Below are 12,713 nucleotides of genomic sequence, written 5' to 3'. Positions count from 1 at the left end.
GTAATTTCTCTCTGCACTGTCCTGTCTCACCCCTGCACCCTGTCCAATTCTGTCTCCGTGTTACGCACCATGAGTGAAAGCAAATTCCTAGTACGTTGAAAACCTGCATGGCAATAAAACAAATTCTGATTCTGATAATTCAATCACATTCGTGTAACAAAAGCCTCAAGTGTTATTTCAAAACAACCACAAACAGAGTATGAATATTTTTATTTCTAGCAATGCAAAAATAACCATGGTCGGCAATATGAAATTTCTTTACATTTTGGTTTGACATGGTAATAGAAACATAGATTTTATGTAAAACTACACAATCAAATCACTAGTTGAAATTCAGAAGAAAACAAAAATTCTTTGATTTCAAAATTCATACTGTATTTCCAGTCTGAACTTTGACAATATTTGCAATTGTTATTATTGGTTTTCATAGTACATAATATTCGGCATACCAACACAGTTTCAACTCCTCACAAACTTGCTCTTTTCAAGTATGTCATTTGGCAGGACATGCATTTGTCACATTGTACTGCAGTCCATGGCAACATCGCTCAAAGTATGCATATCCTCTAGTACACTTTACTACAGTGCCACACAAAGCATGCCCTTTATACCTTAAAGGGTTCAGTACCTTTAAATACATCGTTATCATCATATATCATTATCAGCATATATCAATTGCCTTTATATCAACGGCCTGGTCTGAGAATCACCCTTAGTCCTTTAACCTAGCCCCCCGGCCCATGTTAATAGCTGTTCACAGTTCCTGGGGGAGCGGATAACAGTCCGGCCTCTCGTGGGCTCAGTGGAGGTCTAAGGGTTGCCTACAGACCGGCCTCAAGATAATAATGCTGATGTGTTTGATGCTTTGATCCCTTTGTATTTCTCTCTATCCAACCCTGTTGCCATGGCGGGTTCCGTTTGACAATACATGATCTGTGATCCGGTAATCAGCACATTAATAGTACACTCTACAATCTTTGTCTTTGATATAAATCTTGAGGTAATAAGATCAGGGAGAGACCCCGAGCCCAGGGTGTGTGGGGAGCGATCCTTACACACTTCTGCTCACTCCTGCGTTGTGTGCCTTCACTCACCACAGCACGTAGCTAGCATGGCTGCTATTCCCACACACTGCACAGTTCAGTGATCTCCACAGCCCACTGTTCACGTGATAGTCAGCAGCATAATGACTCATTCTGACTCATCTGTAAGTAAAAACAGTGACGTGTGGTCAATTGTTACCCACAATGCCAAGCGGAGAACTGTGGAGATGGCGTTAAACACGCCAGTCTGTGGCACGTAGCTATGGCTCCCATCAGACACAGCAGAGGGGCACACAGAGCCTGGACTTAGTCGGGGTCGACTTGGGGGGTCACGGGGGTGGAGGTAGTACAGGCGCGCGGCCCAGAGTTGCAGTCTGTCTTCCAGGGGCCCGTCTGGGGCCAAAACAAGACCATGGAGGATCAGACAGCGGCTCCAGTCATATGGAAATACATACAGGAAGTGCTGGATATGCATGAAACAATTGGATTGTTCCAACTTTTCGTTTAGTGCGATTCACGGGAGTGAGTCCTGTTGGGGTTTCCCTGTGGCGAAACGGTAGCGGCCAACTCCGTTGAGATTTTTTATTTTATTTTTATTTTTTTACTATTATGAGAACATATCTGTCTGACCGCTCCTCGGGCTCACTGGCCGGGCGCGTAGGGCCAGCTGATGGAGCTGCCGGACAGCTGCATGTCCCGGATGAGCGTCTCGATGGGCGTCTTGCCCACCAGGCGCATGAAGAAGAGCTGGGAGATGAGGCTGGCGGGCACGGCGCGCAGGGCGGGGAGGCGCAGGAGGAGGCGGCCGAAACGCTGCGGTTGGCCCGGGTACTGCATCCGCTCGTACTCCGTCAGGGCCACCTGGGCCTTCTCCTGCAGGCTCTCCACGTGGGAGGGGTCCGTCAGGCCGCACGCATCTGCCGGGAGGGGGGGAGGAGGAGGGGGAGGGGGGACAGGGAGAGAGAGTCAGGGAACCGCTCGTGACGCGTCTGTAGCCATGTTTCCATCCACACGTTGTATGCGAATTAAGTTATATCGAATTAAAAATGCCTTATGGAAACAGTAAAATTCGATTAAAAATCATGAAAATCGACAAAAAGTTTGTACTGTCGATCTCGTCGGATTTTCTCTTGTTCGATAAAAGTCTTTTGTGATAAATGCTTTATCCGATTTAAAGCTCTAGATGGAAACGCACGCTCGCCGGCTTTATTCGCGTTCATATTTTTAGCGATCCTCACACAATTCGATTGACAAGTGGATGGAAACATGGCTTGAGTTCCATCTGGCGAGGAGCGAGGGGTCACGGGGAGGTCAGAGCGGCCGAGCAGTGAAACACTCACCAGGGGAGAAGAGGGCGATGGCCTTGAGGCAGCTGTACTCGGCAGAGTCCACCTGGAGCCGCGTCAGCTTGTCCACCTGGTCCTGGAACACCCGCACCTGGTCCATGAAGGACACCACCCTCTCCGCCGACATGGGGGAGGAGTGGAAGCCGGCGGCGGCCAGCAGCGGCGCCATGTGGAGCGGCAGGGCGGACTGGGCGGCGTTCAAGATGAACAGCTCGCTCCAGCTCAGCCGCAGCAGCGCCACCTGCTCCGACACCGGCAGCTCGGGGAAGTAGGGGATGTTCCTGGCCCACTCGATGGTGCTGAAGAGGAGGCGGGCGGCCAGCTCGCAGATGTTGTCGATGCCCATGACGGAGCCGCCGCCCCCGCCGCCCTGCATTTGCTGCTGGCCGTACTGGGGGCCGTAGCGGCTGCTGGGGTAGGGCTCGGCGCGCAGCAGCTGGGAGATGAGCTCAGACACCGGCTGCCCGTTAAAGTAGTCCCCGCCTGCATGGCCCGCCCCCGTGCCCCCGCCCCCACCAGCCAGCGAGGTGGGACTGATGCCTGAGTGGGATGGAGGGATACGTCCACGCTGGACTGCTGGAGGGGGAGAGAGAGAGAAAGAGAGAGACCCAGAAGAGAAGGGAGGGTGAGAGAGAGCGCTGTGTAGGTGGTAAGAACACGAGCTCTTCAACAGTGCAAGCCTGCGTCATCACCTGAATAGTACTGCATAACAGTGAGGGGCCGGGTGCCCCGGTAGCTCACCCAGGTAAGGCGCGCACCATATGAAGACTAGTTCTTCGCGTGGCGGACCCGGGTTCGATTCCCGGCTCGGGTCCTGTGCCGCATGTCCTCCCCTCTCTCTCTCCCCCTTCCTGTCTCTCTACACTGTCCTATACCATTAAAGCTGAAAAGCCCTAAAAAATATCTTTAAATAAATAAAATAACAGTGAGAGCTGAGGTAAGGTTCTTGTCTGGGTGTCAGTCTGAAAACCTTGATATACTCCAGTTCCCTACATGTACATATGTACGTACCCGCTTGGTACGCAATCTCATTCACAATTGTTCTTGGTCTCAATAATTTTCTTCTTAAAATAGTTTTCACAAAGATTCTGACATAGACCACTGTTTTGTTTTCTTATTTAGGATGTTCTTAGTTAAGAACAAAATGTACACACACTCAAGCGCACATGTGGAATGAGAGCTGAATTCAAATAACTGGTTGTTTTCTTCCATTCTACAGTTGCAAAATATTATAGGATTTAAAATACAATAATATTGTTACCTCCAGTCCTGTGTAACTAAGAATATTTTGTAATGTTATAATGTTGTAATTATCTTACAAAACATTATAGTCTTTTAAAATGAACACTAACAGTTCAACTGACAACAATTATGCTAATTGTGAACCATGCGAACCAATGAGACCGCCACCACCACAGAAGAAGACTACCTCGGAAAAATAAATTCACTCGGACAAAACGCGTCTAAATAAGTTATTTAATGGTAGCGCCGAGGCTTCAAAACCCAGCATTTGTTTAAACGGACCCTTTTGCTTAGGTAAGTGAAGTTTCATGTTTATCTGACACTTGTAAATATGAGCGCCTCTCCTAAATAGGCTGACAACGATTTATTTTGACGTCGAAGTGAATGGAGGGTTAAAGGACTGTAGTCTGGCATGAGCGAGCATGACTACAGGACTGAAAGGGCTAGATTAATTATTAATTAATCTATTTATAGGCCCAAAGTAGGCCTATTTCTGCACCCTAGGCCTACTCGCACAATGGCACATTTACTGCCCTATGGGAACGTATTTCAGGGGCATGTAGATCTATTTGTAGACTGAAACGTAGCCTACCTCCTGGGACACTTTAGACTAGACATTTTGGGGGGAGGGGGGGTGCTGACAGATAATTAGTATCTTGATGGTCGCGCGAGTTGTTGACGGGGGGGGGGGTATAGCCTACTGATAGCGTCACATGCTGTACCAACAACACATTCTACCCACATTGGTCGTGTGGTGGTCATCATTGGTCGTGTGGTGGTCATCATTACGTTAAATCCATTAATTGATTAACTAGCGTCTAGCTTGATTAGCAGGTGGGCAGTCGGCTAATTGATGATCAGCTGTTTGCCACTGTATGAGACTTACTTCACAACAGAGACAAATAAATGCAAGTTATAGTTTGGCAACTGAGGCTTAGGGGGCAAACAATCCACTGGTTTGGTTTGTGTGTTACCTGGCTGGTTAGCTGTCATCACTCGGGCATGGGGAAAGGGCAGGGAGGAGACGTGTGTGCAGGGCTGCTGCAGCGCGCCTCCGTTTGTGTCGCTTTTCGCGTTTACCGGTGACAAAGGAAGAGAGGGAGGGGAGGGGCACGGGTGTGTGCGGGGGGGGGGGGGCTGATGGCGCGTTCCAGGCAACCCGTAACTCGTGTTTTTCCTACCTCCTACACGTGAAAATGCACTGGAATGGCAGTCAAACCCGTAACTTCCCACCCGTGAACTCCTACCAGATCGATGTACTCCCAGTTGCGCTCTCTGACGTCACACAGCCCTCTAAGCAAGATGGCAGCCCCCATGGGTATGGCGACAAAGATAACTTTAGGGCAACGTAAAGTAAATTTGTACGTTGTAATCAAAATGATACAAACGATTATGCACCACAACCTGCTATGTGTATGTAATGATGCCCAAATATGTTGACAAGAGATAGCTAGTGCTAGCTAGCTAACATTAAGGTAAACCTGAACGTGACCATGCAAACGGCGAAAAGTCGATGATGTCAATAAATAAAATGTAACGTACGATTTCTTACATACATACATACAATGTTTAGCTTGCCAACTCGACAATGTGCCAAATCTCAAGCTTTTACCATATCGGCTTGTTTACATTTATCCAGAATGCCACCCGTTCAGACAGTTTGCCTGGAACGCTATGAAGTCGTGAGTCGTGACTTGAAGTCGTAACTTACGAGCTCAAAATCCTATCTGGAACGCGGCATAAATTACAACGCATTTTGGGGCATTATTATTACACGCTTTTAATCGAGAATTGATCCATGTCACCATGGGCCACATACAGTAGGCCTACACTATAAAAAAAAAGAAGTAAAAAAAAAAAAGTAACTTTCAAAAGGGCACTTGCCTTGTCCAGAGGGCAAAGGGCAGGTGCTCTAGCACCACCTCGTGTCTATCTATGCACGTCCCTAAGAGCTATGATCTTTGCACTACTTTGGAGCCAGCACTGCGGAGGGATACCAGACGGTCTAACCCAGTACCACCACACGTGCAGGTATGCTAATCTCCACCTTGGGCTTTTTAGCCACTCTCGTGGATGTAATAAATAAACTGGCCACACAATACATACAATTCCATAGATAAAGCAGAAGAACAGTTCCGAGGAGCTCCATTATATAGCTGGGCTACCCAACACCTTCGGCCCAACAAGCCGCACTTCCTAACTTCCCATATTTTAAGGGATATTCTGGAATTTTTTATTCTGGATATTCTCATTTTCGACTTACCTATGATTAAGGTTGCAAGGGGGTGGAAAATTTCCGGAAAGTTTCCAGAAATTTACCAAGGGAAGTTAAGATAGGGAATTTTGGATTCTTTTTTTTTTGTAGCCTATAACAGCTTTTTCCATCATTTTTATTTTATTTTATAAACTTATTTTAGAATTTTATCCCGTTGGCATCCAATTTGTTAGCCAATTGACCCTGACCTAGTGTCCAATTACCCCCCTACTAAATGTTGAGGATTCGTCCACAACCCGGCCGGTCAGCAATGTGAAAGAGAGAGACAACTTGACTATCTCAGCTCACAACCATAATTCCAACACCAGACAGGGTTGCTGTTGTGTGACGAACTCTCAAGCCGAGATTAAATTAATTTACCCTTAGTTAAGGGAATTACTTAAGAGTGTTGCACAGAATCCCTTACAAGGTTTCCTTAGCTAAGGAGAAATGTTAAGGATTTTCATACAAGGAAAGAGATTTTACAGCAGTAAAATTGTAGTTTCCATGGTGACCATTGGTTTGCTTGCACGTGACCGGCTATCTGTCACAACACTACACTGGAACGTCCTGCGACGCTGTGACGAAAAATATGGACTGTGGATCAAATCTGTAATGAAATATCAGTCACTCCTCACTAAGAGTGTCTAGTGTGTTCTCCCTGTCGCGGAACACTCTTTTTGGGATGCGATTTCCATCGTTTATGTTCATAAACGCAGCCATGTGACTTAGCCAAGGTTGGGTTAGAGGTCCCTTACGTTTTTTCCCTTATTTTGCTTGCTAAGGTCTTTTGTGCAACACCTTAACATACTTTAAGGGACTCCTTAAGTATTAGACCGAGATAAGTAGAAAACCTTAAATACTTGAGGGACATCTTAAGGAAACCATAAGGGGAATACTTAAGGGTGTTTGTGCAACAGATTGTATTTTAAGGAAACCTTAAGTCGGAACTTAAGGGAAATATTAACTCAAGGTGTTTTGTGCAACCGGCCCCAGGCTCTTGCTTGCAGGAGTATTGACACTTCACGGCACTCGTATCCAGTCTGAACCCGGCATTATCCTGCCAGCTGGGAACGTCATTTGTGACTGGATGGCTGACCATTTTACATAACATTGCATTAGTCATTTAGCAGATGCTTTTATCCAAAGCAACTTACAATAATTGCATTTAACGTAGGTAGTCAGTGTAGTAGCCTACTACTCGCCTGAACTCACAAGTGCATCTCCCCTCTAAACAAGTGAGAGCATAATCTAGTACTAAAGCCAAAGCATGCATAGCCTACTTGTCGTGGTGCAGCTGCAATGTCACATCGTACAGATGTCTGTATGTGTGGACTAGCTTACATAACTTCCCTTCAAAATTCACCGCCATTATGTACTACTACTTCTTTGTTTGTTTCCTGTTTCTATCTCGCAGAATGTTGGAGGATCTTTGGTATAGGCTACTGCCCCACGATTTGTATGCACCTTGCGTAGCATACATGTACACCCAAAGCCCCAGGCCTAGGGAGGCATTTAGAGAAAGCACCAAACGAACGCATGGTACGTGTGGCAGCCATCCAATGGGGCCTACTAGTACATGTACTTGGTATATTTTAGCTAGCCTTTAAATGTCACCGTGCTGCCGTACGTGTTCAGCGAACCAGTGAAGGTGATCCTGGGTTTCCAGGTAATGTGGAAACAGTGGGCCATGCGTCAGCCTACTGCATTAATAACCAGGCTGAATATAACTCCTCCCCTGTTGCCAGCTCCACGCAGAATAGCCTACATATGTGGGAGCTGCTGGGTTGTTTAGCCTTGGCATGGGGGGATGCCTCTGGCATTGCGTCCTGCAGCCCAGCGGAAGGCAGGGAGGTCAGGAATGCGGTGGTTGGTTGTGGCAACGAGGGCAACTAAGGTAAGAGATACACAGTACAGAGGATACACTGAACATTTTTGTAAAGGACCGCTTGAAGAAAATACAGCATAACAAACTGCAGTGTTTACCTCAAGTTGGCTTAAATGCTCAAGCAAAACAGCTTCAGGGATTTCAAGCCCGAAAACATTCTTGGGTTTACAGTGTAAATATTTTGTTTCGTCAAGAGTTAGGAAATGTCAGCTCTGTTCATAGCAGAGGGGCATACTCTGAGTGAATGATCTGCTCCTGGCTCTGTTGGTTAAGTCATAAAATATTTGACCTGGCTGTATCTTCGCCTCTATATCTTCGACCTATAGTGCAACAACAACAAAGTGGGAAGGAATTGATGAGTTACCTTCTTTGCGCATGCCAACACGGAAACATTTCTTCAGACGGCAGTATTGGCACTGGTTGCGGTGATGCTGGTCTATCTGACATTCACGATTTGACCTGCACAAGAGAACAGCAACACAGCCTTTAGAGAGGGCCTATAACACACCTCAAAAAAACATGGTCAGATAGCGGTTGGAATCTAAATTCAGAATACACTTTTAAAATAAACCTAGATATATAATCTAATATTTTGTTAAGGCCGACGACCTCACAAAGCACCCCCACCCCCTCCCCAATGGCCCCTATATGGAATAGAACTGTGCATTGACTCATTTGAAAAGCCATTGAACGGCTGACCTTTGTAAATCATCAGCCTACACGTCCTTGATGGTTGCTAGAGAGCAGATTGGCTAACATTTTAGAGAGGCCCCCTTTATAGCAGCCACTGTAGCTTGAGAAAAAATAATAATTTGTAGAAGACACACTCCATGTGAAGGTAACACTCCGATGCTGCAGTCTCTACAGAGACGGTTGAGAGTGGACTTTTGAAGGAACAGAAAATGGCACTGAGTTGAAACATTTTGTTCTCTTTACAAGAATGTTGACCTTCTACATGGCTAAACATGACTCAATTATTATTATGTGACCTTCAGGCGTTCAATTCTCTAACTGTGGCTGTGTGTGAGGGGAGTGGGAGGCTGAAAAACATAGCTGGATATTTTAGAATGAAAAAGAGAATTAAATATTTTCTGTACAGGCCTACTAGATAGATTCACATTTCTCCATTCACACCCATGAAAGGACATTGTAACAGTTGGGGTGAGGGATTATAAAAAGCAAAATGATGTCATAGGCAACAGAACATTCTCATTCAGAGTTTTAGAGGATCATTTTGTTGATTATTTATTGGTAAAAAGCTTGATCTTTATAATCAACACCAAATCTAAATCCTGAATTTATCTCTCTATAATGACACATCTCTGTCAGGATCATCTCGAGAACCGGGTGATGTATGAAGTTGCCATTCAGCAGGTGTATTGCTCAGGACCCTAGGATGTGCAGTGTCACCTGTGAAGTTATTTCGGCGGTTCTCAATGGGTGCTGTGTCGGTAAAAAGTATGGTAATGCCTTATTTGAAGGGGTGTGGATAAGACTGACACGAGACTGGCATGATACTAACCGGTGTGCATAACACTGACATGACACTTTTTTGCGAGCATGCTTGAGGCAAAACACACACACGTGTGAATCATGCCCACAACAGGGCTCGAGACTGCGACCAATATGGTTGAATATTATTTTTGAATGTAGGCTACTAGTTAAAATGTGATGTGGTAGCATTCGTGCAAGTGCAGGATGATAAAGGCTGTTTTGGTGCACGTTCGCACGCACTAGCATATTTACATATCATAGATTTAGATTTATTTGTCACGTGTACACGTACAGTGTACAATGTAGAATGAAATGTTACCGCCAGCTCCATGATGTGCTCTAAAGATTACAAGTAGCCTACTGTAATTACAAGTACACAATAAACAAATTACACAAAGCTATACAAATCTATACAATATAAAGATATAACACGTGACACAACATTCATGTGTCATTCATAGACATGACAGTGTCATGTCAGTCTTATGCACACCCCTTGAAATAAAGTGTTACCAAAAGTAGCTCCACACGGCACAATACATTATGCTATTGTTGGCAATGCTACTAACATGATGATAGCCATGCTAAACTACTGTCAACAAGCGAAGCTTGAAGATAGGACTATGCCACAACGTTATACAGATCACTAGTTGGTTGTTGAACACTGTTGAAACGGAGTTGTAAGAGTTAATTCAGTTTGCTTTCATTTTGATGTGTGGATGTATGAACAAAAAATAGTTGAGGGTGCATTCCTTTCGGTTTGTGGTGTACGCCAGAGGTGATGATTTGAATGGTGAATATGAACTGATTCAGTCAATGTATCTGCCCCCGGTGTTTGGAGTAGACCTAATGCTTTCTGCAGCCCCGCAGAGATTGCTGTAGATAAAATAGAGATGTTGCATTTTTATAATACTTGCACCTCATTCCATTTCTAATGGTTAGCTTAATAGAGTAGGCTAAGGGAGGGGAATTGTTTCAAGTAGCCTGCCTAACTTATTGTAGCCTATGGGTACCGTAAATTCATTGTATTTAGTGCATTTAAGAAAACATGTAATAACACATAAGAATAGCCTTCATGAATGTCACACTGTAATGGAAGGGAGGACGCAACTGTGTCCTGGCATTTTGAACAGGCACTATGCATTAATATTATGAATATTCAAAAAATGGGTCAAAACAATTAAAGCTATTTTAAAACCAAGTCCGACAGAAGGAGCCCCATGGAGCCCCAATGGACACACACACACACACACACACACACACACACACACACACACACACACACACACACACACACACACACACACACACACACACACACCTCCATGGAACCACCCAGGAGCTTACCTGCACGAGTAATTCAGGTTGCGTCTGATGCTCCTCTTGAAGAAGCTCTTACAGCCCTCGCAGGTGAACACGCCGTAATGCTTCCCGCTAGACTTGTCTCCACACACCACACAGTCCACCACGCAGGCCTTGTCCTCGTCCCCCACCTCCACATCGCTGCTGCCCGCCTGGGGCGATCCCTCCTCCTCGTCCCCGCGAAGGTAAGCCTTCTCCCCCAGTCCGTTGGTGTCCCCGTTTGGGTTACCCCATCCCCCGCTCACCATGGCCATATCTGAGCCACACGGCTCACACACACACACACACACACACACACACCCTCTCTCGCTCCGAGCGCTTCTCTCTCTAACAATATCAAAACGTCAATTAATGTTTCTAACTATAAAAACGAGGTAAGGCAACGGGTGTCCACACGAATAGAGAATTGAGATATCAGACTCCTTCTGTTGACCTCTCTCCCCTTCTGTCTCGTTGAAATGACCTGAAAGTCGCACCGAGTGCTCTGTTCATCCACAGCGTCTCTGTTCTTTATCTCTTGTCCTCTTTTCTTCCCATTCACTCCTCTGTTTTTCCCCGTGACCTCAAGTCATTGACTCCTCTTGTGGCTTCAGAAAAAACTTCGAGCACAACGTGCGGTTCAGAGATCAGGAGGAGAAAAGGGTGCAGCCTGCCCTTTCACAGGAAACAATAAATTACACTTTGACTCTCTCTCTCTACTCCTCTCTCTTTCTCCCTCTTTCTCTCATACGAGGGAAAGGCACAATAATCACAAGGGGGGCAAAACAGAGCCCCTCTCAAGAAGGAGAGAAATACCTCCTCACTCCTCACAACACCACCTTCTCCCTGGACAAGCAGGAAGGAGAGGACTGCCCTACTTCAGGCGGGGGAACTCTGCCCTACCTACTTCTTCAACTTCTGAACTAGTCCAACCAGTTTGGGCTGTGGAAAGTGTTATCTATCAATCCGACAGCACCAGTTTAGCGCTCTTTAGATCTCTACCCTGTTTGTTAAAACACAGGACTAAAGGTGAACAAGGAGTAAACGTTTGTTTAAAGAATTTCTGATATACCACAAGCAGCCTATTTCAAGAATCTTGGAATTATTAGTTTTTTGTTTGTTTTGTTTTTTAACCTCACCAAAGCTTTCTAAGCTATCTGTCTTTGGTCTGCAGCCAGCAGACATGTACAACAATTAGTCTGTAAAAAGTTAAAAGAGTATCCTACGAATGCTCACACCTTAAAAGTTTCATAAAAGACATCCTCCAGGCCTTAGAAGAGGCATCAGACCCGATCCAGAGAACCAGCAGACTGAGTCTGGTCTTGCTGCGAAACCTAGAGAACGACAAATAGAACACACCTCTCCTCTAGTCGTCTCTTCTGGATCAAAGTTCAGACAAGTCCCCCTCACCCTGTTGTTAGTTGTGAAACGACGTCTAGTTCTTCTTTCTCTTGCTCCCACAGACGCGTGCCTTCAGGTGTTAAAATAAAAAACAACCCAAAAAAACTAAAAGCATCCAGAGCTGAGAAAGGAGGCCAGCCTCTCCTGGGCTCTTAAACAGAATTGAAGGTCTTCTAGCCTCCCTGTGTGCGTCTCTCCCTGTGCGTCTCTCCCTATCTTCCCCTTGTTTTGTCAGTGCTTGTCCATCCAGCAGTAACGACTAGAGGCCTAAACCTCTCGGCTTTCCCGTGATCGGGGTCCGGGTGTGCAATTCTTTTTTTTATACAGTTCCGTCCCTCTTGCCCCTTTCTCCTGGCCCCTGCACGAATAAATTAGTCAAAGCAGCTCGGGAAAAACACGGTCACAGGCGATAGCTGCGGTGACGAGAAGCCTACAGCCTCTTCTGCTCTCCTCTCTCCCTTCTCTCTGCCTCTCTCTCTCTCTCTCTCTCTGTCCCTCCCTCCTCTCCTCTCTCCCTGCTCTCTGCCTCTCTCTCTCTCTCTCTCTCTCTCTCTCTCTCTCTCTCTCTCTCTGTCCCTCCCTCCTCTCTCCCTTCTCTCTCTCTCTCTCTCTGTCTCTCTCTCTCTCTGTCCCTCCCTCCTCTCTCCCTTCTCTCTGCCTCTCTCTCGCTCTGTCCCTCCCTCCTCTCTCTCTCTCTCTCTCTC

The 12,713-nt window shown here is 46.0% G+C and overlaps 1 protein-coding gene across 2 annotated transcripts; it reads right to left on the bottom strand.

Moving 5' to 3' along the window:
• Positions 1–206: 206 nt before the first annotated feature.
• On the bottom strand, positions 207–12,471 carry nr2f6b (nuclear receptor subfamily 2, group F, member 6b). 2 transcript variants are annotated; one of them, XM_084461640.1, is made up of 4 exons: positions 10,615–12,471; positions 8,138–8,232; positions 2,384–2,965; positions 207–1,960 (listed from the first exon to the last, which is right to left on the bottom strand). In XM_084461640.1, exons 1-4 carry the CDS (start codon positions 10,881–10,883, stop codon positions 1,686–1,688), a joined length of 1,221 nt encoding a protein of 406 aa, XP_084317766.1. In that variant the 5' UTR covers positions 10,884–12,471; the 3' UTR covers positions 207–1,685. The 2 variants fall into 2 exon arrangements, with proteins under 2 accessions (XP_084317766.1, XP_084317767.1); XM_084461641.1 differs by having other exon boundaries at positions 2,384–2,962.
• Between the last annotated feature and the right edge of the window lie 242 nt (positions 12,472–12,713).

This window comes from Borostomias antarcticus (genome assembly GCF_949987555.1).
Source record: "Borostomias antarcticus genome assembly, chromosome: 3".
Taxonomy (NCBI): Eukaryota; Metazoa; Chordata; class Actinopteri; order Stomiiformes; family Stomiidae; genus Borostomias; species Borostomias antarcticus.
Note: the sequence above shows the minus strand (reverse complement) of the source record. Positions and strands in the feature narration are given on the sequence as shown.